At 35.7% G+C, this 26,943-nt stretch overlaps 2 protein-coding genes across 4 annotated transcripts in view; one reads left to right on the top strand and one right to left on the bottom strand.

Annotated features, from left to right (window-relative positions):
* RALGPS2 (Ral GEF with PH domain and SH3 binding motif 2) overlaps positions 1-26,943 on the bottom strand; it is a 152,832-nt gene that overhangs the window by 35,320 nt on the left and 90,569 nt on the right. The window lies entirely within an intron of this gene.
* ANGPTL1 (angiopoietin like 1) lies at positions 1,799-25,402 on the top strand. 2 transcript variants are annotated; one of them, XM_032393484.1, is made up of 5 exons: positions 1,799-2,522; positions 8,004-8,849; positions 20,753-20,946; positions 22,375-22,645; positions 24,406-24,742. In XM_032393484.1, the coding sequence occupies exons 1-5, from the start codon at positions 2,513-2,515 to the stop codon at positions 24,591-24,593; spliced, it is 1,509 nt and encodes a 502-aa protein (XP_032249375.1). In that variant the 5' UTR covers positions 1,799-2,512; the 3' UTR covers positions 24,594-24,742. The 2 variants fall into 2 exon arrangements, with proteins under 2 accessions (XP_032249375.1, XP_032249374.1); XM_032393483.1 differs by lacking the exon at positions 1,799-2,522 and having other exon boundaries at positions 7,183-8,849; positions 24,406-25,402.

The raw sequence follows: 26,943 nt of genomic DNA, 5'->3' as shown, positions 1-26,943 counted from the left end.
CTCTTTAGAACTGAAATCTTAACTTTAATTTTCAATTTAACATGCCAAACTGATCATTATTAGTCTCAAAACACCTTACATCCCAACTTCTTACCTTGGTTAGTGATATTACTAATTGTTAAAATTAGAAAGTTCAAAACCACTCAAGTAAAAAAGCTTAGGAGAAACCTACTATCTTGTATTTTCCCCCCAGATTAAGCTATTAGTGAATACAAGTGAATACAAGAGTGAATACAAGAGGATCAAGTAATACTAAATGATCAAGTAATGTATTACATAACATATACCAGAGGCCAAAAGCTGGCATTCCATCTGTCCCAATGTTTTTTTTTTTTAAGATTTTATTTATTCATTTGACACAGAGAGAGAACGAGAGAGACAGAGAAGAAGCATAAGCAGGGGTAAAAGCAGGCAAAGGGAGAAGCAGGCTTCCTGCTGAGCAGGGAGCCCTATGTGGGGCTCGATCCCAGAACCCTGGGATCATGACCTGAGCCGAAGGCAGCCGCTTAACCAACTGAGCCACCCAGGCGCCCCTGTCCCAATGTTTTTAAAACCAGGAAATATCATAGGAAATATCTAAGTGACCTTCTCTTCCTAAAAAATGGGGAGATCTGGCAACAATGAAGTACAGCTGAGAAGGGTGCAGATCCCACTGTATTAACCTTAAGGATGCCAGTTTGTCCTAACTCTCATTTTCCTTTGTTATCTTACTTCAGGTTTATTTCACTTACTTACATTACCTCCCTCATTCTTGTGAGCATTTGTCGTTGTAGCCCTTGAGTTTGCAACCCCTGGTATACTTACATATATCACAGAATTTAAAAAAATGATTCTGTGAAAGAGGCTGAAACTGGGCTGACTTTAAATAAAGAATGTCGATCGACAAAGGGACAATGGTAGAATCTATCAGAAAGAAAAAACAGCTCAAGCTAAGGCAACAAGGAGGGGAAAGCACAACGTGAATTAGAAGCTCCCCACATTTTACCTAGAAGCAGCAATCAGTAATTACAGAACCCAAGGAGAGACAGTGGCACAATGCTTTGGAATTAGATTCAAACCCTAGCTCTACTACTTAGTAGTGAAGTATCAAATCAGTTAAGATGCCCCAATTTTTGTTTCATTAGCTATTGAGTTACTTAATCAACATTTCTGGGTTTAATGAAATATAATAGCACAGTTAGTACTGAACAGTTACTAATTCTCTCTCTAGACTTTTCTAAATCCACATAGCCAGTGGGGAGTCAGAACTCTCTTTTTTCAGGCCAGGGTTATGTTTGCTTTTAAATCTCAAAACATCAACTACTAAGAATAACCTTATTCAGACAAGAGGGGTCGTGTTTTTAGAATAGGAGGAAGTGACATTATATAACATCAGAATTTTTTAAAGTATTACATTTCTGAATTTTATATATAGATTTCCATTTATTTTTAGTAATTATATATATGAACAGTTTTATCTTAGACATTACAGAGTAAGATATATCACAACATCAAGTTTCATCTGTTTAAAACCTTCTGAAATGGCAACTTAGTAAAATGTTTAAAAATTCTTCTACACTGGGACGCCTGGGGGGCTCAGTTGGTTAAGCGGCTGCCTTCGGCCTGGGTCATGGTCCCAGGGCCCTGGGATCGAGTCCCGCATCGGGCTCCTCGCTCAGCAGGGAGCCTGCTTCTGCCTCTCTCTCCCTCTGCTTGTGCTCTGTCAAATAAATAAAATCTTTTTTAAAAAAATAAATAAAAATAAAAAAATAAAAATTCTTCTACACTATAAAGAGTATTACATTATTTAGGTGGCTGCCTCCTGACAAAGTCTAACTCTTGTTCTTTGTAACAAAAAAAAACTTATCAGCCTGTTACTATTTCTGAGAAATTGAGTACTATTTTTTTCAGTATTCAAGTTAAAAGATCTCTGGCCAGCAGACTAAAATCTTTGTTTTATAATTGCCCGCTGAACTATGATAGTTTGTTTCCAGATGGTGCCCTTCCTTCAACCTGCACACAGTCTCTCCTTGTTCAGAGCTATTCAGCCTCCTGCTGATCCCACTACCCCCACCCCTATTTAAAGCTACGGAGAGGAAATCCTAAGGAGGAGATTTTCCCCCCTAGTCTCCAGCAATTTTTTGGTGACGTAATATGTGGGCTGAACTTGAGTTTACCGAGAAAGAGGGAATCACTATTCAAGGGTGCTGTATATACAATCTGGGTCAGCTGCAGCTGGTTACTGCACTTCTCCATGTGGCAGTCAGAGCAAAGCCACAATGCTTTCTCTGCCGGATTAAAGACAGCCCACAGACCAGAACTTCCACTATACTACTTAAAATTACATAGGTGGCTTGTCAAGTTCAATTGATTAGTGTTGTAAGAAGAAAAAGAAGGTCCTTATTACTGCTTGGATTTGACGGTCCAAAACAAAAATGCAATTGCCATTAAAGTCACAGATGAACAAACTTCTACATTGATTTTTAAAAGCAAGAATAAGAGCAGCAAGTTTCTGGGTCTGCTTTATCAACAGATGCATAAAGGTATTTTAATATTTCTTTTATTTTTCTTTAAAATTCTGTGTATGTTCAAAATTTTACATTTGTAGGAATTTCAAAATCTTTTATTAAACAAAGAATTTTAAAATATACTACAATTTATTTTAGTTGAAAAAGTTTTTTTTTTTGCACCTCTATGTGAAAAACTGATCATTATGTATTTTGTGATGATTAATGCATGATTTGAGGTTCAATTTAGTAATATTTGGTATATATGCTTATACATTGGTACATACATGTTAGGTTTCAGAAAATAAGTGCTTTAGTGACCCTAGAAATTTTAACAAGTAACAGATTAAATGTGTAAGGTTTATAACGCAGTGATTAAAAACAAAGGGATACAAACAAAAGAGCTGTAAACATGAGTTTCTCTCCACACAATTCCAGTGTGTGTGTTGGCAGGTCACGTATACTGTTCGAGATCTTAAAGTACAGCTACAAAACACAGCTAAAAAAGATATAAAATTAACTGAATGGCTTTGCAACAATTCCTCAATTATAGTATAACCAAATGTTAGGCAGAAATTTTTGTAAAGATTTAAGCTATATCTGTGGTATTTCTTGCAAAAACTCAAGATTTTAAATAACTTTCCAGGTTTACATGTAAGTTATTTAACTTGGGTAACAGAAATTAAAACTGCTATACCTAGAATTACTTAAGAAAGCAAAGTTATTGATACATTAAAAAAAAAACCCTAAAACTTTACAGATTAGGGCTAAGGAAAAAAATAAAATGTGACAGAAATATTATGTAAGCAGTCAGCAGTAAAGTAGAAAATAAGAACCCAGGAGATACAATTACTTAAATACATGATTAAAAGACCAAAAATATATATTTTTAGACAGACATAATTTTGGTAATCATACAAGAGGTTTCTTTCACTGCTCTATTATGAAAACTTTTAAAAATAAAATTACTAGTTAAACACCAAAGACACTTAAGTGTTTTATGATTTGGGGATCCTCTGTTCTTTTTAACACTAAAGACACTGAATGGTAAGAATCTTCAACAAGCAAATAATTGTAGAGCTCAGATTTCTTCAACTTTACATTCATGTCTTTTCCTTAAAGATTCAAACTCTAAATCCTGGGAGGATCTCTGTTAAACATATTTTAAAGAAACTGATAAAATGTCCAAGCAATTCTACCATTTCTCTCTTTTCCGCTGCTGCTTGCTGTGAAAAGAGCAGGACCTTGTTAAACCTCGGTTCTTACTGAAGCCTTAGGCAAGCCCTGAATCTGAAACCCCAAACACACAGATAACTCCTATCCCTTTCTTCAGAGGGGGTGAGACTGTTCTCAAGTCTTTTCCCAGAGCATAATTACAATCTAGAAGTATCTAAGGCATCTTCAATGCTTCATAAATTTAGGGTCATTGCCTCACGCTGTTTTCAGTGCACGACATAGCCAGTTAAATGTCTCTATGCATTTACCATCGGAAAGGAAGTAACTCCTGATTTTTATTTCTTCTCTCTACTAGCTGGCAGTGTTAGCAACTATGAAGAGAAATAGTACCAATAAAATTAACCCAAAGCACGGACAACTTTTTTTCTTTTTTCCTTTTTTTTTCTAAAAACAACCAAGCAAAGGCACAGATTTAAACTTAAGTATACTGTAACTAATTTATAACATTCTCTTGGGACCTAGGAAAGTTTTAACATATACAGGAAGGTTTTATGAGGTAACACAGATTTATAGATCTTACACTTTTAAAACAGAACGTGGTGGGAAAATATTAAATAAGAGAATGTTTTCAGAGAATGTAACAGTAAATGTATTTTTAAAACCAGTTCTTACTCATGACGTAGCTAGTCTACTACTTCAGAAATGTGGCTCCTTATTCTTCTTTAGGTGACAACGAAGTCATTACTTTTATAAGGTCAAAGGAATTATATTAAGAACAAACGTTTAGTTGCCTCCTTTGAATATTTAGGTCAGATTCTCTTATGGTACACAATGATTTATCTTACGATTTAATCGTATAGGAGCCCACAAACAGCCAAGGCAGAACACACCAAAGTGAAGCTATTGCTATTTTAATTTCACATCTCTGTTCTTTCATGACAAACACTGATGTAAAGTCACAATAACAGTCTTGGATTATATGTTCTTAGTTGTCCTATACAAATCTGTGTCTGGTAGGAATACAAGCTATTCCAATCAGAATATTGTTCATGAAATCCTACTTGTTTTGAAGTTTCATGACAGCTGCTGAATTTCCCTTGTTTTGGTAACTTATCTCATAGATTTAAATAATTTTATGATCTAAGAATTTCCATTCTATTATTAAAGTGAAATGAGTGAATCTGAGGACTAGTAAGCTCACTAGGTAGGGGAAATACTGTACATTTTACCGTCCCAGTTTTAAAAATAAACCATACCTAAATCCCATGAATCTGCAAATATAACAAGAAATCTTTTATTGGTAACTCTAGTACAATAAGTGCTTTTCTTACAAAATAGATGACCTTAAGGTCTAAATTTTCTCTTGACATCAGAGACAAAATATAAAAACAAAAAACTAAAAGTACTCATCCAAGTGTGCTTTTGTTTATCAGTAAGGAACAGAAGGCCTCTGATATAAATATGGAATACTATTGTGCTCATTCCTCCTATCTTGATTATGTTAGTAAGAGAAAAATAATTTTCCATACCCCATCAACTCTTTGCTTTATTTTCATTATCACTCCACTTTGAAAACACCATTTATTTGAAAACACCAAAGGAGACATGGTTTTAAAAAGTAGCAGTCATCTTTATGACTTGTTAAAGAGTCCATATTTCATGGATCATAAGAACCTTTATTTTTTGGGAGGGTTCCTAATCACAAGTTAGATATGTAGCTATCAACTGATATAATACATACAGGGGGAAAGGAATGACAGCAGAAAAGTTTGGGACTGAAAAATGATGGAAGCAGAGCCTAACAAAAACGATTCACAAATACCTTTTCAAAAATAAGTAATGGGTCCGTGTAAAGACCTACAAACCAGGAAGACTGAAAAACAAGCAGCACAAAGTTAGGGCTCCTCCATAGTTACAGCATGACCAGGATAAAAAAAATCACAGGTCTGGAAAAGTTAGGAGTAGAAGAATTGAATCCAATCTCAGTGCTAATTTTGGCTTCTCTGGGGCTTTATTTCTTTGTAAAAAGAGTGTTTTATTTCACAGTGTTGTTGTGAATGCAAATAGTTAACATGCATTAAGCACTACATTCATGTAAGGGATTGTTATGCTATTAGTGATAGAAAATAGGACAGAATATGTTGCCATATGCTGTAGTGGTTAATGAAAAAGAAAAACATCAACTCTGGAGTCTTTTGCCTAGGTTCAAATTCTGGCTCCACCTCTCAGAAGCTGTGTGACTCTCTGGGTAAGGTACTTAATTTCTGGATGCCAGGCCTTCACTGAAAATGAGGACTGTAGTAATCTACCTCAAAGGGCTGTAGTTACAAGCAATTGACTTAATACATGCAAAGGGACTTAAAACAAGGCCAAGCACCCATTAAGTATGAACTACTGTTATTACTACACAGCTATTATTAGTTGTAGGCATAAACAACTTGGAACCCATCTTCTCAAACCAAAAAAACAAGAACTTGGGTGGAGAGTGGGACAGAAGAGTTCTTAGTGTATCCACTGCCATCCTTCAAAAACAGCAGAACAGGCATGCAGTTTATCAGAGGGGGAAGGTGGGCCACGTGCTCCAGCAGCCTGCTTGTGCCGCTGAGCGAGCGGCACGTCTTACCCGTTTTCTACTGCTACTACTCCTGAGGGAGGTAACTTGTGAGAAAGGAAGCAGCTTTGGTTCTTAGAGCGAGTACTGGTGTCTCTACAGAAATTGTACAGTGAGGGACAGGGGTCTCTCTGTCACAGCAAAAAAACACTCCAAGCACACATGCCAGCAAGACGTACCACTGCTGTCCACGCTGACTGAGGAGCCAGGGAACCTGAATTCCTGACCTGGTTCTAATCCTGCCGACTTGCGTGGCCCTGGCTTTCAACAGGCACCTGGGTGCAAAGAGGTTCTCTAAGGCACCTTCCAACTCTAACAATCATATTTAATTACAGAGTTTCTTTCCTTGGTAATGGTTACAGAAAACTATTGAAATTGTACTACAATACAGTTCGGTAGAATCTCTGTTAGAAGAATGAAACTGCTAAAAAAAAATGAGTGAACCTGCTAAATCATACATAAGCTTAGAGCATTTACATGATTATGGTTTAGAAAACACAATTACCCACAAAAATGACTGTAAACATTCTCTCATTCTTAAACTTGTCACTAATCCCAAAAGGACACACTACAAAAACAAAAAATATGATGCCAAAACTTTCTGGTTTGAGATCTAAGAATGTGTCTTTAATTTGATAGATAAAAAAGATATTTATTATAGAGGGCCAATTTAATTAAAAACAGATAATATAAATATAAAATAATAGCTAATAAAGTCACCTCCTATTAACTTTAATACTAGTTAGGGAAGAGGGGCGCCTGGGTGGCTCAGTTGGTTAAGCGTCTGCCTTCGGCTCAGGTCATGAGCCCAGGGTCCTGGGATCGAGTCCCACATCGGGCTCCTTGCTCAGCGGGGAGCCTGCTTCTCCCTCTGCCTGCCTCCCCCTGTTTGTGCTCTCTCTCTTTCTCACTCTTTCTCTCAAATAAATAAATAAAATCTTAAAAATATAAATAGAATATTTAATACTAGTTAGGGAAGAATGTTTTAATCAATGCTTTACAAACACTGTGTATCATTTTCAGAGTCTTAAGACAGTGAGTAAACTTTTCAAGGGTAAGAAAAGTGTCTTATTAGGGTCTCAAAGCACCCAAGAACACTAACCCTTTGCCTTTGCACACAGTGGGCACTGAGCTGAGGAACAAAAAGCATTACAATGAGGTGGTAGTTGGAGAGCTATTCTCTGAAACCTGAATTTTAAACAAATGCAAAGGCATCATGGTGTTGAATTTAACAAATCAGTAATGTTAATTCTGGCCCAATTTAGTAACACCAATAGATAACCAATTCTCCCCCTCCCTTTTTTAAATATATTATTAACTTTAAAAGTAGGTTAAAATTAATTCTTTTTACTTTTTCCCTTCATCAGTTTATTTTTTTACTTAAGAAAAGACATGCACTTGAATGTAGTTTTCCAGTAATACATTTTAAAATTCTAAAAGGAAATAGTATATTTAACAATTTTCGATAAATTAGAAAGTGCAGGCAATGTAATCTGCATGGCTGAGAATTCTGTTGGAGCACATTGGTTTTATTAGTTTTTGTTTATTTTTTAATGGAGCACCTCAAATATAAACAATTATTCCTAACACCAATATAATACAACTAGCTAATAACAATATCATCTTGACTGCAAGATGACACATCCTGGGTTTTGCTCATGTTTATTATTCTACTTTTTAAAATTTATTTGCTTATTTATTTATGTTTTCATTGGTTTGTTTTCCAAAAGACTTCATACAACCTCATTTCAAAATGAAGGCTTTTATCTGGATCCTAAGTGTGCTATTCTTCCTACTAATGGGCACTGGACACTGCAGAGGCGGCCAGTTCAAAATAAAAAAAATAACCCAGAGGAGATACCCTCGTGCCACAGACGGTAAAGAGGAAGTAAAGAAATGTGCATACACATTCCTGGTACCTGAACAAAAAATTACAGGGCCGATTTGTGTCAATACCAAAGGGCAAGATGCAAGTACCATTAAAGACATGATCACCAGGATGGACCTTGAAAACCTGAAGGACGTGCTCTCCAGGCAGAAGCGGGAGATAGACGTCCTGCAGTTGGTGGTGGATGTAGATGGAAACATTGTCAATGAGGTAAAGCTGCTGAGAAAAGAAAGCCGTAACATGAACTCGCGTGTTACTCAACTCTATATGCAACTACTACATGAGATTATCCGTAAGAGGGATAATTCACTTGAACTTTCCCAGCTGGAAAACAAAATCCTCAATGTCACTACAGAAATGTTGAAGATGGCAACAAGGTACAGGGAACTAGAGGTAAAATATGCTTCCTTGACTGATCTCGTCAATAACCAGTCTGTGATGATCACTTCACTGGAAGAACAGTGCTTGAAGATATTTTCCCGACAAGACCCCCATGTGGCTCCCCCTCTCGTCCAGGTAGTGCCGCAGCACATTCCTAACAGTCATCAGTACACTCCCGGACTGCTGGGAGGGAACGAGATACAGAGAGACCCAGGTTATCCCAGAGACTTAATGCCACCACCTGATCTGGGAACTTCTCCCACCAAAAGTCCCTTCAAGATACCACCAGTAACTTTCATCAATGAAGGTAAGTTACCTCTTACTGTTAAAAATGGAAGTATGAGGTTAATACGTTTTATGGTTTATGAAACAATGCACATAATAAGCCCTTATTCTTCATCCTGGTGATGTGATTATACATGGACATTTTTGTTTTCTATTAATCAAGAATTGAACTTAAATACACCTCTCAGCTCTGAGTCTAAGAGTTCCTAAAAACAGTGTATTCTGTGAGGAAAGTACTGCCTTCCAACCAAATTCTTACAATCTAAGTTACCAGCATTAAGACAGGAATGAGTCCACAATCCACTTCTAACCTCTACAACCATCCTATCCGCCTCCAGCTAGGTCCTCTTGCTGCTCAACAATCCTTTTGTTTACCTCTTGCTGCTCTTCTCATTCTCTTCCTTTCAAAGGAACATTTAAAATTTTGCTTTCACTCTCCTTAAGCCTATAATTATACTTCCTCCTTACCTCCACTCTCAGAAATGCACCATCTACTGTTGTACTGAGATGTCTCCTCAGGTCCGAGGTTCCTTGTTCTTTCTTATCTTGAAAACATCTGCACAACACCCATGGCTTCTTGCCCTCAGTCTTAAAGAGGAAAAGGTATCCCTTCTATTTTCCAAAGCTAAACAAACTACAATTTGTATCATATACCCAGTTTTCACTACGGTATCAAAAAACCCTAGAATTGATCTTAATATCCGTTGCTCTATTTCTTAATTCCTTCCTTCCTTCCTCCCTTCTTTCCTTCCTTATTGATCACTGATCTAAGTGCCCAGAATACAAAGATGAATAATCCACCATTGTTTGTTTGGTAAGCTCACTGCTAACTCTCTAAATATTTTAATTTTATTTTACCCCTGCATCCATTTTCTCATAAGGCATTCTCCTGAATTCTTTACAGGTTGATTTGTTTCCTCAGAGTGGAAAGAAAAGCCCAAATGCCCAAAATTAAAAAATAAATCACAGTTCATTCACTTATTGAAAAGGCAGCACATAAAACTGCACAGAGACTATGGAATAATTTTAAACAAGAAACAGAACAAAGACTGGAAATGCATATAGCATAAAATATCTCTCTGCAGCAATGGACACCACTGACCATTCACATCTCTCTTCTTGGGCCTCCACATCATAATATTCCGACTCTTCCCACTTCTCCAGGTCCTTCATTTGCATCTTCTTCCTCTTCTACAGCTTAAAAAGTTTTCCTCAAGATTCTCTATTTTACAGGTCTCACACACCTTCAAGGCTCCAAGTATCACCACTGCTCAAATGCCTCCTGCCTGGAGCTCTCCCTCCTGATTCTAACCAATGCTGAATGTTCGCATCTGGATATTCTACCATCACTTCACACGGCGCTGCTTCCTCCCCTGAAATGCCTTCTTCCAGCTTATCTGTCAACCTGGCAGATTTCAAGGCTTAAGTAAAATATTATCTTAAATGTTACACATTCCTAGATTCAAACAAACAGATCTCGATGGCTCTTTCCCCAAACTGCTACCTATGCCTTGAACACATTTTCTATATCACATTACACCAGGGTTGTTTGCATGTCTTTCTCCTGCTAGACTGTACGCTTCTGGAAGAAAGTGAACTGTGTTTTCATTTCTCTATCTCAAACATCTAGCCAGAATCAAGCTTTGGCACATTGTGCTCAGCGTATTTTAAGCACTACAATAGATATTTGAGGAATGAGTGAATGAATAACTAAAGCCTAAAATAATCTCTTTCCCAATCTAGCATTTTCCTTTTAGAAATAATTATTATAGAGGTAATACATATTTATTGAAGAAAATCTAGAAAATACTAACAAGCTTTTTAAAAAACTTCACTGAGGGGCACCGGGGTGGCTCAGTCGGTTAAGTGGCTGCCTTCAGCTCAGGTCACGATCCCAGGGTCCTGGGATCGAGTTCCGCATTGGGCTCCCTACTCGGGCGGGGAACCTGCTTCTCCCTCTCCCTCTGCCTCTGCCTGCCTCTCTGCCTACTTGTGCTATCTCTCTTTTAAATAAATAAAAATCTTAAAAAAAAAAAAAAAGCTTCACTGAATATCCAAATAGAAATAAACAAAAGTTAACATTTCAGTAATAACCTTCAAGTCTTTCTTTTTTTCCATTCTTGTTAACATGATAATCACTTTTCTTGCAATTTTAAAAGATAACTTTGTTCTTTTTCTTTCTCTGTGATTATATCCTTAGGATAAACCTCCATTAGTAAGACTGATGGGTCATCTGATTTTGATTTCTCTATTGTGATTTATGCTGCTCCCTATTTCTGAATTTGCTTGGCTCATCTCTGTTACTTCCCTCCTGCCCCCCACACGTAGTCAGCTAAGTTCTATCCATGTTGCTTTTCTGTCTTTCACGGACTTGTCCCTCATTTCTTTCCTTTTTTTTTTTTTTAAATTTTATTTGAGAGAGAGAGAGAGAGAGAGAGGGAGAGACAGCACACACAGGGGGAGGGGCAGAGAGAGAGGGAGAAGCAGGCTCCCTACTGAGCAGGGAGCCTGATGCAGGACTCAATCCCAGGACCCTGGGATCATGACCTGAGCCGAAGGCAGATGCTTAACCGACTGAGCCACCCAGGTGCCCCTTGTCCCTCATTTCTATTCAGAGCCAGAACTCTAACTTAGATCCAAGTTATCTATGGCAGCAGCTGGAGGATAGAGACTTCTGGATTATTATAGCTCTGTAACCTTGGGGGGGGGGCTGCTCTGTACCTCAGTTTCCTCATCTGTAAAAAAGAGGATAATAATTGTACTTACCTTACAGAATTTGACACTTGAGGAGTGCTTAGAACAGTGTCTGGCACTCAAAATGTTAAATCTTATTAGGAATGGTATAATAGCTTGTTGACTAGTCTAACTCCATTTTCTCTCTCCATCAAAATATATTCTATATTGCCAACAGATCTATCTTCTTAAACTACTACTCTGATCACATCACACTTCTGCTCAGCGGTTCCCCATTACACATAGGAAATGTGAATTTTGCTTAGCCTGGGTAAGAACAATATCCTCCTCAAATGAAACCTACTTCTTTAACTTTCCTTCTATTAATTTCCTTCACAAATACGATCTGCTTCAATAAAATCAATCAACTCATTGTCTTTGAAATATTTATCATGCTTTCTGCCTATCAATTATAAGGCTCAGATAAAATAAAATAAAATAAAATAAAATAAAATAAAAGTAGCAATTCCTCCTTGGAGCCCTTGTTGACTTCCTCAGGCTTAAAGTAATTGCTCCTCTCCATGAATTTCTTTTCTCTGGGACATAAAATATATACAACATTCCTTATATTCCCTGTTGAATTATCAGTTATCTTTACATGTACTTACAGCACTCAAATACACATCTAAGAGTATTATGGTTTAGAAAACCATAATATAACCAACTATAATGTAAGCTTCTTCCTGGTGGATGGATATTGTATCTCATTTGCAGATGCTAAATAAATGTTGGTTAACTTATTACATTTTTATAGAGCTTCCTAAAGTTTTCATTCCACAGACCTTCATGAAAGTACTTTAATACATTCTACTGTACTGGATTAATTCAATTTATACTGTTCTAACTCTCAGTAACAACAGGCTAAAATACCATTATGTTAGGTAAATGATGATCACTATTAACATCCTCACACCCTTTGATTTTCAAAGGAAAGATGTATACACAATGATCCACTGGGTATAGAAAGAAAAAATATGTATTTTTATTGATCTTTTAAAAAGTATGTGTTTTGTGTAAGCTTTTAATGTATACAACTTCTCAGCAAAGTAGTTTATTCATATAACATAAATAAACAACTGAAGTGTGTGGAATTTTTTTTTAACTGATGGAATGTACAATTATGTAGGTATGGAGATGACCACCATGGAGTATTTTCTGTGGGTGCTGAATCTTAAGCGGATGGTATCATCAGTTCTCGAAGAAATTATTATTCACACACTCATACACTGATACATTAAAAAATGCTTATACAAAATGAGCTATATCAGTTCTAGATTTTATTATACATTGAGCTGTAGTGCAGGAATAATCCTGTATTTCAGAATTAAATCCCATGCTAGGGATTTAGCATATAAAAGTCCCATTAAACAGACTTTTGTTTTAATAAAACAATGGTGTTTATATTCCCATTAACCAATCCTTAATGTAAAAATTAAGGGCAGACATAACTTCTGTTATTCACTATTTATTTGTTGTTATAAGTAAACATTAACTTTTCACTTATTTTATTCTATAAATATTGGTCTTTGATATTCAAGGACATAATTAGCTACATTATAAGAATGGTCATTAGAACACTAGCGAACATAAAAGGGAAAGTGCACAGAATTAAGAAAACCTGTTTCCTTTGTTATTAACCTTGGAGAAGCGACTTTGCCTGTCTGGATCTGTTCTCTCATGTGTATAATGAGTGCTGGTTGGACTGGACAATTCTAACATCATGTCCTAGTTCTAATATTCTATGATTCCTATCAAATATAAATTACTATAAGTAATAATTAAACTTGCCCTTTCTTTTCTTTATATATAATGTGCGAAAATCTGTGTTTATATTATTATCAGACTGGAAAATATGTCTGAGCTGTTTGGGTACTTGCACAAAAGGGGCAAAGATGGATGGTCCTGCTGTGCTTACAGATGCTCTGGCACCAAGAAGTCTGTATTACTGTACGTGTGGGGACGTGGTCTAGAAGTCTAACGTCTCTAAATGTATTTAGCCAGTGAGAAAAAGTCAAATACTGTATGATTCCACTAATATGAGGTATCTAGAGAAGCCAAATTCATAGAGATAGAAAGCTGAATGGCCGCTGGTGACGGTTTCAGTTCTGCAAGATGAAAGGAGTTCTGGAGATTGGTTGTACAATAAAGAGAAGGTACTAATGCCACTGAACTGTACATTTAAAAATGATAAAGTTGGTAAACTTTGTTATATATATCTTACCATCATTTTTCTAAAAGGGTGTTTTAATGACAATTTTATATTTTCTTTTAAAATGGTTATAAGAAAAATGCACCTCAAAAGAACTTATTATGAACTTAAAGCAAATAAAGCAATACTTTTGTTAGATTAAAAATAATTACCTCCAGAAACGTTACCCTCCCTTCTAGCTTAAAAACAAAATGGGAATGTAACTACACGCCTGGCAAATTGCCATCAATAAAATTCTTAACTGTTATTCAGTGGCTGCATTTTGGGTTAGTGTTTTATAAAAAAAAAACCAAAACATTACTTTTTTACAAATGGTATATTTATGAAAATAAGTTTATTCCTTATAGGTGGATGGACTTGAGAAAGTTCCTTCACAGTGTGTTAGGGCATAGATCTGAGTATCAGGAAATTTGGATTTTGGCAAGACTTTTTTGTTGCCTCTTTTGTAAGAAAGATTGTTGTAGTGAATAAATGAGGTGACGCACATAAACAAGCTTTGTGTATGGTCTGACCACCAATTATTCCATTTCTCTGTGCCCTTCCCTATATGTGCCTTGCTATGCCATGTATGGGGACATAAATTGTAACCTTAAAAAGTTAAACCTGAAAAGCAGTCATTAGAAACTTAATATGCTTTTCAGTGGATAAGCTAATTTTCAAGTATTTATAAGGCTTCTTATTGGTAAATTTTAAAGACACAACTGGTTTCGGTGGAATACTTATATTAACACTTAAAAAAGAAAAACTAAAGACTGCTTAGATAAAAACGGGCTGTTGGAATAGGACTCTTGTTACAGTTATGGGAAACTATTGATAAACTCTTGTAATTAAAAATTAAAGCTTGGGATGCAAACTGCATTTGAAACTTATAGATTAATAAACATAGTAATCCAGGGCGCCTGGGTGGCTCAGTTGGTTAAGCGACTGCCTTCGGCTCAGGTCATGATCCTGGAGTCCCTGGATCGAGTCCCGCATCGGGCTCCCTGCTTGGCAGGGAGCCTGCTTCTCCCTATGACCCTCACCCCTCTCATGTGCTCTCTCTCTCTGTCTCAAATAAATAAATAAAATCTTTAAAAAAAAAAAATAAATAAAATAAAATAAACATAGTAATCCATATTATTAGAAGAATCTATTATTGCTTCAGAAAGTATTTGCCTCAAACTTCCCATTCTGAAATGTCAAATATATTTATCTTATACCCAGCTCACAACCCAATTAAAAAGTTTACCTCTCAGAAAGATTTTACTTGCTGACCAATTATTTGAAAGCTCTAAACTGATTATCTTTTTTGTCCTGTTTCTCCTGTCACAAAAAGCACAGGATGGACAAAGTAAGAAAATAAATGACTTTAAAAAGGGAGGGTTTTACCTTTTAACTTAAGCAATTAAACAGTTGCTTTACAGAAAAAAGACAGGTATGTTAAAGATGGTTCCGAGTAAAGGTACAAAGTATGAAAGAAATTTTGTTAACCCACTGTTCTGGTCAAAATATAGGTTCTTAATGAAAAATACATGTTGGGAAATAATGTGGCATGACTGGTCAATATTTTTCTTTCTATGAATCAGATCTATTAACTGGAGTTTGTTAGTCCTATACCTATACAAACTTAAATCATCAAATAAACTGAGGAAGAGAGACACTGGGCCTTCAAATTCAATGTACAGAATTCCAGTTTCCTGCATTGAAAAGAGTCTAATTGCGTGTCAACAAAGATGAAGACTATTTCAAGATTACTCAATGCAAGAAAAAGGTTAATAAAATTCCTATTTTAAAAGAAAAGTACTTCCAGTCTATACCCTATGTGCACCATTATGAACAAATTTCTGATACATGTCAATTAATTTATTCCTAATAATATGCAAACCTGCAAGTTAAATTTGACCTCTCAAAAACAAAGGTGTTACTTTTCTACTACTCATTTAAGAATTCCTATTAGGCAATGATTTTTATAGTAGAGAAAAGTAGTAAAACATTTAATATAAGAATGTCTTATAATCTAACTCTGAAGCAGAAAGTAAATAACATATTCAAGTAATAATGAAAAAATATTTCTGCCAAGATCAACAATACACACTGGCTAAGACAGGTTAATGGTTTATTTATAAAAATAAATACAAATACTACATTCTAATATTTATTATCTTTACTGAGGAGAAAAAAGTAGCTAAAAGCACTACTAATTTTATACACATGTTCCGGAAAAGGATTTCAACTAAATATTCCTAAGCCTTTTGATCAACTAAGTCTAACAGGCATCCAAACTGCAAATATGAAGCCCACCACAAACAAGTGGGTTGAAAATTAAAGATCATTTTAAATTTGCCTAAAATGAAGTCTTATCAAACGAAAGCAGGATTTAGAAAGCCCAGCACTTTCCAATTTGCTTAAATATCCAAGGGCCTTTAAATAGCAGAAAACAAATGCTACTTTACAAATTCTTTGTTAACATTCAAAACCTTGATGTTTCTAAACATTTTACAGCAATTCAAATAACCTAATGAAAGTCCAACTGCTGAACATATACTTAAATATAAAATGTAAATTGTCAAAACTATAGTCGAATGAGTGCAGAGCAAACATTTACAAGGGTGACATTCATAAAATAAACAATACAAAGGTGACATTTATAGAATAAGCAAATTTATGAGAGAAATATTTATGTGGATTCCAACCAGACTACTTCACGTGTGCATTAACTACAATAGAGTTTAAAATAAGAGCAATGTGCCTCAGATACCCTTGACTATTCTGGAAGTGACAACTTAGAAAAAGTCTGGCTACACTGAAGAAAATCAGCTTGAACTCTACAGCCAACCTCAAGGGCTCCAAGTACCGCCCTTAGCCATTTACATTTCAGATGTACTAGACTTGTAGCTCCTCTGTAACATCAAGCTCTCTTCTGATTCCCTCCCTCAGCTCAGGTGACTCGTGTGTGGCCGTGATCAGACTCCTGACCCCCACTAGCCTAACTCCTCTTCAATCTTCAAGATTCAGCTTACATATAGGTAGACTTTGATCTCTTTTCTGCCAATCTGGGTTAGCTATTTCTGGCCCGTGTTCCCATGTGCCCTGCAGAACTCCATCAAAATACCTGTCATATTGTCATGCAATTCTCTTTACTTGCCACTTCCCCCACTTCCCACTTGACTCTATGGTTGTTTCTTTACCCCTTGAGCCTAAAATTTTCTAGCCTATAGTAGATGCAGAAAAGACACATCTGGAAAAAATAATGTATAACTGAGGAAATTCTGGGAACCACGGTGGCTACCAGGAATCATTTAGTTCAACAAATATTTATTTGAGTGTCTAAGTGGGCCTCACCTGTATAGACAACCAAAAGATACAGTGTTTGCCAGGAGGAGTTGTATGAGTAAACAAATGACTACATTACCATGCATCACACAAAGTAATCTAAGAATGGACCTGGAAATTAGACTTCACTTTTCCTTCTATTTCACTCCCACGCATAAAATTAAAATTCTATAAATTTCATCCTATCTGAACTACAACCTTTCTATCCTTCTCTGAATTGAATACACTGTACGTTTCTGAAATGTTTAGTAGCTCATAATGGGATTGGTAAAAAAGAAGAGTATCAGTAAAACAAAGAGGTCATACTGGTTCATTTGGAGTTTTTCCAAGCTACATTAATGTTTTGTGCCACAAAGGTCAACAGCCAAATACAAAGTATTTAACAGCTAACATCAGCTGTTATTTTTGGTGCAAGATTTTACAGAACATGAAGGTTTTCAGGAATACGCTATTTTCTACAATAGAAATGACTGTACATTCATCTTTGATTAGCCATATTAAATTTATTAAATAAGCATATATTTACTAAAGGAGCTACTGCTGTGTGTCAGGGACAGCAACAAAGGAGAAAAGAAGGCAACTAAGTTACTGATGATGACTACTCTGCCAAGTACTGTGTTAAAGGTTCTGAATACTTTGTAATTTAGATTCAGTAACTGATAAGGTAGATTAATAAAAAATAATTCACGTTGAATTTTAATGGAATGTGATCTAATTTATGGCCAGTCTGATAAGCTCAAAATGTTATTTTTATATTTATCACAGCTTATTTATAAGCTTTCACAGACTAACCAATATCCTCATGAATACAGAACTATAAATTCTCAACAAAATTTTAGCAAATCTAGCAATACTTAAGAACAATAATACACTATGACCAAGTCAAGGTTATCCCAGGAATACAAGGTTGGTTTAACATCAAAAAATAATCAACAGAATTTACCTATTAACAAACAAAAAAAGAAAACCCTATTAGTTCAGTAGATAAATAAAAAGCTTTTGACAAAATCCAAAGCCCATCATGATAAAAACTCTTAGAAAACTAGAAACAGAAGGGACAAGAATTTTTAAAGTAGTTATTTTAGCTTAAAGGATACGTTCATAACGAACCCAAGACTGGAAACTGCAGAAGAGAAATAAAAACTATTAAAAAAGAATCAAACTGAGGGGCGCCTGGGTGGCTCAGTCAGTTAAGCACCCGACTTGATTTCAGCTCAGGTCTCAATTTCAGGGTTGTGAATTCAAGCCCTGTGTTGGGCTCCATGCTGGGCATGGAGTCTACTTAAAAAAAAAAAAAAATCAAATTGAAACTCTAGAACTAAAAAATTCAATACCTAAAATAAATGTGACCCAAGAAAGACAGCATTAAGTCTTTACAGTTTCTCAAATTTTTTACTATTGTGTAGTGTTTAGTCATTGTATTATAATTTTAAAAAGTCTGAAACAGAGAAATATCAACAAAACATTAAAATGTGGGCTAGAGAAATAGATCATCTTTTGATTTTGTGTGTGGTTTTCAATTTCCTTGTATTTAAAATATGAAGGCAAGTTAATTAATTCATTTACTTAAAAACTGATTGATAGAAAAAAATGAAATCTTGCCATTTGCAATGATGTAGATGGAACTAGAGGGTATTATGCTAAGCAAAATTAGTCAATCAGAGAAAGACAATTATCTTATGATTTCACTGATATGCAGAATTTAAAAAACAAGGCAAAGGAACAAAGGGGAAAAGAGGAAAAAATGAAACAAGACAAAACCAGAGAGGGAGACAGACCATGAGAGACTAGTAATCTTAGGAAGCAGACTGAGGGTTGCTGGAGGGGAGGCGGGTGGGGGGGATGGGATGGCTGGGTGATGGACACTGGGGTGTTGTGTAAGACTGATGAATCACAGACCTGTACCCCGGAAACAATGCATTATATGATGTTAATTAATTAAATTTAAATTAAAAAAAAATGACTGATAGCCCGCTAACAGTTAAAACACTGATAATGTGAAGTCAGAAGAAAAACAAAAGTAGTCTCCATCCTCAAGGAGCAACCTAGAGGGAAGAGTTCAGTCTCTAAGACCCCCTTCTAATGATGTAATTGTGTAACTATTTATTTAGTGAGATGAATCCTTCCCCAATTACCCCAAAAGGGATCCTGTATATATATTGGCACAGTATAGATAACACATTTCTCAAAATTTCAACAATCCTATTATCAATATAGTGAGATTTTTCTTGAATGAGCTTTACTTGACTAAACTCTATTTTCACATAATTTCTAAAAGTTGCACATGTCAAAATTTAAATATTTCTAGCAAAATATAAAATTTGACAACTGGAATTTCTACACTTTTTTTGTTGTTGTTCTAAAAGATCTGCGGGATAATTCTTATTTCTGAATCACTTAATACTTTCACATGCTTACAAAAAACTAAAGGATCAAAACACTGAAGAATGGTGCAACTAAAGAATGTTCAGTAAAACTTACAAGCAATCTTTCTTTAGATCCAAAAAATGTGGAAATCACAAGTTCAAGAGTCAGATCCTCTACAAAAGATTTCATAAAATGTTTTATCATTTTAAAAGATATGAAGAACTTACTCGTGTATTAAAAAATAGGGAGGGAATCCATAAAACTATGAAACAATGTAAGAGCAAATGTAGCCAGCAGCTCAGAGCATGGACCCTGGGATTAGAAAGAAATGGATTTAAGTCTAGGGTTTATTACCTTCTAAGATAAAGGACCTTAGACTAGTTAACTGTTTCATCTATAGAACATCTGTAAACTATCACAGGGTCATTGTGTAGACTAAATAAGAAAATTACTGTTAGTCATATAAATTGATACAACTCTTTAGAAAGGCATTTTGCCAACATTCCTGAAGTGTATTCTTATGGACTGCTGAATGGGGGAAAAAGCTAACAGATTCTATAAGTTTGGGGAACTCTGGTTTATTTCAGGGCTTCTTAATCTTTCATACGTGCATGTACACTGTGGGTTTCCAAAAGGGTAATATAATACTTAGCAATAATAAAACTTATTTGACCATGGTAGACCGTTTTCACTAAGTACCTCAAGGGACTAGTGTGTTCCACTGAAATCAAATTTTGGAAACTGTAAACTGGGCACTATGAAGAGCTATAAAAGTGTTCACGCCCTCTTGATCCAGTAGATCAATCCCACAGCATTTTTATAAGTTAATTATTTGAAAACCTGAAGCCAATAAGACGACACTTTGCATACTTTTATAATAGTAAAAATCAGATGAAACCTCAATATCCAATGACAAAGGAATAAACAGTGATGTATCAATGTTAAAAATTTAGATTACAGCTACTAAAAGCGCCAGAATGAAGACTGTAGTTCCATGGAAATTTCTGTTAAAAGACAGAATCCAATTTTCTATGCATGTCAGAATTATGACAACATAAAAATCTATGTATATGGACAAAAACTCACAAGAACAGTGGAAAATGAAACAAGTTAATTTTCCATATAGTAGGACTAGGGTAATCCTTTTATTTAGTTTCTTTAACTTTTAAGGTGTGGTGTATGTAATAGATAAAAAGTGATATCTGTAAAGAAAGATACAAAGGTAAGACTTTTGATTAAAAACTATTTTAATATGGCCCTGTTCCTATTAAGTTTCCTGGTAATCAATGATATTTTAATTATAGGACCATTCAAAGACTGTCAGCATGCAAAAGAAGCTGGACATTCAGTCAGTGGGATTTATATGATTAAACCTGAAAACAGCAATGGACCAATACAGTTATGGTGTGAAAACAGTTTGGATCCTGGGGGTTGGACTGTTATTCAGAAAAGAACAGATGGCTCTGTCAACTTCTTCAGAAATTGGGAAAATTATAAGGTAAATCAGTGATTGAGACCTCAGAGGTGGAACATACAGCTCTTTCAGAGTAGCCATTCCGTGCAATAAGTAACACAGTTTAAAAATAACTACCCATATATTTTTCATTATCTACCTTTGTCAAAAGGTAATTCTCATCTCTAGTTTTAAGGTCAAAATTAAAAGGTAAAAGGGAAACCGAAGATATCCTTTAAACTGCCCCTTTTCAGTCTGGATGATTTTTACATATATTTAATTCTTAGCAAAGACTACTGCTGATTCCATTTTCTAAAAAGACAGCTGCTTTTTTCTTTATGACCATGTTTGTACCCATCAGCAACTGTATTTAAGCAATAATATGAACTATAGAACTTCAAAAAATGACCCTTTCTCTAGGACTGATTCCCTCTGATAATCATCCCCCGTGTTTTAAACTGCTAACACCAGACGCTGGTGCTTCTGGGAGGTAACGTACACCTGGACTGTCATACAGAGCCATGCTGTAGTAATGTTGGAAAAGTAAGCAACTAGTTTTTGTTAATAATTTTGATGTTTACATGCTAATTTTATGAGTGGTATACACCCTCCAGTTTAAGGATGGCAGATGGGGGAGATTGTATTTTCTAGACGGTCAATTCTTCATTCAAAATTGTGTAAGTCACGTGATTACTCACTTTTAGGTGACATTTTACTGGCAGTTAAAAATGAGACATTAATACATCCATGTCAAAAGTTATATAAATTTCTAAACAAATAACTAGGGGGAAAATAGTCCTACAACACAACCTTCTTGAAAACACAGTGTTAAGATCAGGTTTACCAAGCCTTACATTGTGCTGCATACCTGCCATGGTGAATGCTTACTGAAATAGGAGAGTTCATTGATTGTTTTAAAAACAGTCTGCAATTTTTCCAAGGTGGAACTCTGAAGATTACTGTTATATCTTCTCATATTTAATTATAACAGAGCTAAAGAAGACAATTTGTTTTAACAACAGAATACTATCATTTTTATTGAGTGATCATAATAATGTTAGCTACCCTTTTTGTCTGACTATTGGGGTGAGGGGACAGTTACATAAATACTTTCAGAAAAAAAAAATTTGGCTCTTTGTGTATGAGAGAGATCAGGAATCCTTTTCAGGGATTTAGGTAGTTCCTAGTTAATGTTTTTAGTAGCTAGGAATAATTTTCATTCTCTTTTGCCTTTTTCTTATCCATAAAGTTTGAAGCTAGCTGTGCAAATAAACACAGACAAACTAAGAGAAAGCAAAACAAAACAAAGTGACTATGTGGGGCTTATAAAGATCAGGTGACCCATTAAAAGGGAAGTTCACATTACCACTTAAATGGTGAACGGTTATGTTACCAAAGATTTAAAACTTATCTGTAAAAAAGTTTACTATCTCTACACTTATTTATGCCCTCATGCTGTTTGTTTATTAACAGAAAGGGTTTGGAAACATTGATGGAGAATATTGGCTTGGACTGGAAAATATCTATATGCTTAGCAATCAAGATAATTATAAGTTGTTGATTGAATTAGAAGACTGGAGTGACAAAAAAGTCTACGCAGAATACAGCAGCTTTCGCCTGGAACCTGAAAGTGAATTCTTTAGACTGCGTCTGGGAACTTACCAGGGAAATGCAGGGGACTCCATGATGTGGCATAATGGTAAACAGTTCACCACACTGGACAGAGATAAAGATATGTATGCAGGTGAGTAAGAAAAAACTGATGTGCATTCTTTGTAGAACCACTAACTGCTATGCATTACAGAGAGCCTTGCTATTAAAGGATATGCTACTAAAAATCTTTCCATAAAGGTAATTTTGGACTCAGTCATAGGTTACATAAGCTGCTGAAAGGTCAGTATCTCTTCTATAAGGCAATCCCAAAGTGTGAATGAACTCTGTGAAAAGCAAAGTTCTATCATTCTAACCTGGGGGTGGGGAACAAAGCAAAAACTCATTCACCTGGCAAGAAAACTCTCTAATGCCTAAAATTCATAACAACTACTAACTAAACACCTACCACGTGCTAGGCACTGCTGTAGGTGCTAAGTATACAGCAACGAAAAAAGTTCCTGCCCTTCTAGAGCTTACTCTCTAGGAGACAAAATGATTTGTCAGGTGGTGACAAGTACTCTAATAAAAATAAAACCAGTGAGGGAAAAATGAGTGATGAGCAGCTGGGGGTTAGATGGGTGCTATTTTATACAGAGTGGCTGAGAAAGGTTACTTTGAGAAGGTAACATTTGAATAAAGACCTGAAGGGAGTGAAGGAGGCCAGCCATTTGGGGACATGGCTTTGAAAAAGGCATTTCTTAGTATCCACATGAGAAGGAACAGTAGGACTGCAACATATGGTAGGAAGAACAAAAAAGCTTTATTCAGAGGGGAAATTAATATCCTCTTTAAAATCAGTTAGGCAATCCAGATATAATAACTCTTAACATTGGGGTGCCCGGGTGGCTCAGTCAGTTAAGCATCTGCCTTCGGCTCAGGTCATGATCCCGGGGTCCTGGGATTGAGCCCCATGTAGGGAGCCTGCTTGCTTCCCCCTCTGCACCTCCTCCCCTCCTGCTCGTGTGCATGCAGTCTCTAATAAATAAAATCTAAAAAAAAAAAACCCAACATTAATTTTCATATACTTCTACCTTTTTTTAAAAAAAGATTTTATTTATTTGTCAGAGAGAGAGAAAGCACAAGCAGGGAAAGCAGCAGGCAGAGGGGGAGGAGAAGCAGGCTTCTCACTGAGCAAGGGGCCGGATGCAGGACTCCATCCCAGGACCCTGGGATCAAGATCTGAGCCAAAGGCAGATGCTTAACCAACTGAGCCACCTAGAAGCCCTACTTTCGACTTTTTAACCCAGGTTTGTGGCCCTGATAAAGAGATATCCCTCCTGAAAACAGATCTATTTTTCTGTTCAGCTGTATCTTGGCCAGGAGCACATAGGTCTCTACGTTAACCTATCTTATAATGGCAAAAGAGGAAAAAAGGAAGAGATATAACCGAAGTATTCACCATATTTACAGAAACACATTTGACCACCTGAGTGCTATTCTATTTTATATTATTTTGTGCTATTTTAAGAATTCAATTTTCCCAAATTTACTGTTAGCAACTCTGTATCTTTCCTTTCCAATCTCTCCAATCTCTCCCTCTTTCTCACAAATGCCATTTGTGTTTTATTTACCCTGCTACCCAGAAAACTGAATCACTTAATTAAAAAAAGCATGTAGTAAACAAGTAAAGGGCAAGATAAAGGCAATTCAAGTGATATTTCAAGTAGTTGACACTTCAGGAACAGTAACAGAATGAATGAAGAAACAAATCCACAAAGATAAAGGTAACTGAAACCAGTAAGAAAAACTCAAATTAAACCGTTCCAAAGGTAGCATAAGTTTTTGATGGTTTGCAGAGTACCACACTTAGAAAAATCCTTTACTTTGATATCTCTATTTTTTTCCTCAAAGGGAACTGTGCCCACTTTCATAAAGGAGGATGGTGGTACAACGCCTGCGCACATTCTAACCTGAATGGAGTATGGTACCGAGGAGGCCATTACAGAAGCAAGTACCAAGATGGAATCTTTTGGGCTGAGTATCGAGGCGGGTCATACTCCTTGAGAGCAGTTCAGATGATGATCAAGCCTATTGACTGAGAGAGAGAGTCTCCAACTTAAATGACATAGAACTCTGTATTTTTCAGTTCCTAAAAATGTAAATGTTACATATATATTGTTTTGCACAACTCATTGCTACAAATAGAGTTTTTAAAACGAATGTTACCATAACTGTAAAAGGGGATTTATAAATGTAGTTTCATCTTCCTTAATATACTGCAGAAGGTTATTTGTACCCACAACCCTAGTTATTTTAAAAACTATATTGATTAAATACAGGCAAAGTTTGTTTTATAAAATGTAAATATTTGCCACAATGTATAACAAATCTTAGCTTTATTTTAAATCAAAACTGAATACATGTTCAAGAACAACTTATTTAAAAACTTTGAGATTGCTCTAACTTCCAACAGAAAAATAATTTTAAGATTTCAAGCCAAGTAACACATTTTATTTATAAAAATATAGACAGGAAATTAGAGAAAACTCTAGTTTTGCCAACAGAAAATATATTTTGCATTGAATAAAAGTTATTTCAAATTGAATTTGTGCCTTTCACATGAAATGATTAGATCTGAATTCTTTACAACATATTTTATGCCGATTTCCCAAAAGAATTAAGTGACCCACAGGACCCACGGTATTAAAATACGTATTTTTAAAACAAAAATAATGTATGCAATATTTAAATAGTCAATTTACAAAAATAGAAATATACAAATGATTTTTTCAATATCATCTTCATATGATTTGCTGAACATCAAAATTTCCTGAAATGCATGTTTAGTTGTATCAGCAAAATACTGTTATTACAAAAATTTAGTAAGCCAAAGATTTTCAGATCTGAATTATAACTAAGTTTATTTATTAATTCTCTGCTCACCCTACCCCCAAATCTGCTATTCAAAAGTCAGAAAGCTTGGAGAGCTTTATAAGCATTACCACATACTGACGGTTGGGACTAATACAATTTCAAGGAACTGAGATTCAATAGCTTCAGAGCAGAATCCACAGGGGTTTGGCTAGTCCAATTTGCTTATTCCATCTTATGGTGTGTGTGTCATTTACTCACCTTTGGATCTAACAACTTTATTACCAACCTTCTGCAATAATTTCCTTCCAGAAACATGTTCATTGGTTACAGATGGCCTTCCCTTAATTCATTCACGAACTAAAATTTTAGAGAGATCTCACGACTTTTGCTTCAAGCAAAAAGAAAAACCCAATCAGAACTGAAGATGACCATTTGAACAACTCATGCCTACCAACATAACCAATGTTTTTCCTGTCACATGTTAAAATTAAAATTCTGGTGAAAGAAGGAAAGAGAACATCAAAACCTTATAGTATTATTATTCTTTTTTTTTACTTACGGTCATCTTCAAATGGTTTTGAAGTCCCTCCTACCATCCCCAGGACAACAACAACAAAAAATCTGGTGTAAGATTTCTGGGATGGGGCACCCAGGTGAGTCAGTTGGTTAAGCATCTGCCTTTGGCTCAAGTCATGATCCCAGGGTCCTGGCACTGAGTCCCCCATTGGGCTCCCTGCTCAGCCCGGAGCCTGCTTCTCCCTCTCTCTCTGCCCCTCTCCTCTGCTCATGCTCTCCCCCTCTCTCAAATAAACAAATCTTAAAAATCTTATTAAAAAAATAGATTTCTGGGACAAATTAGGCATCTAGTTGTTATATCAAATCTTACCGGAATAAAATTTTCCTAGGGCATTCCATTTATTGACAGAACTACAGCATTTCACTTAAACATCCAAAACCCTAACAAAGGCAAGTCTTACAGAATTTTCACAGAAAAGGAATATTATATTATTAAAACTAGAATGATGTGAAAGTCCACATACAAACTAGAAAACTGGGCTGAATGCTAAACTGTCCTGGCCACTGGGCCCACTCTGTTCTCCTTTACAGACACGATATAGCTCTGTTCTGGAGTTCCTAGAGAGCAGGGAATAAGCAGCAGAATTATATGACGGCTAAGGGTAAGTTCTAAAGTCAGTACTGCTTGGGTCTGTGGCCTAACTCTACCAATTTACTAGCTGCGTTACCTGGGGTGGTCTTTATACTCTGTTTTCTTACCTATAAAATGAGGATACAAACAGTACCTAGCTCACGTGGTTACTATGAAAATCAAATGAAAATTTATGTAAATAAATACATGTGGTAGAACATTTAGAATAATAATCCTTGACGTAAGTAAGGACTCTGTAGACTCTGGCTATCAGATTATTACTATTCATCTCTGTACTTTCTGCCACACTTGCCGTGGCGCCTTGCATAGAGTAGGTGATCAACAAATGTGTTAACAAGAAATACTACCCAAGTTTTCAGACATAAAATTACTTTGATCTATGATCTTCATTTGCAAACCCAACAGCC

This window comes from Phoca vitulina, unplaced genomic scaffold (assembly GCF_004348235.1).
Source record: "Phoca vitulina isolate PV1807 unplaced genomic scaffold, GSC_HSeal_1.0 scaffold73, whole genome shotgun sequence".
Lineage (NCBI taxonomy): Eukaryota > Metazoa > Chordata > Mammalia > Carnivora > Phocidae > Phoca > Phoca vitulina.
This window is presented reverse-complemented; position numbering and strand designations above follow the sequence as displayed.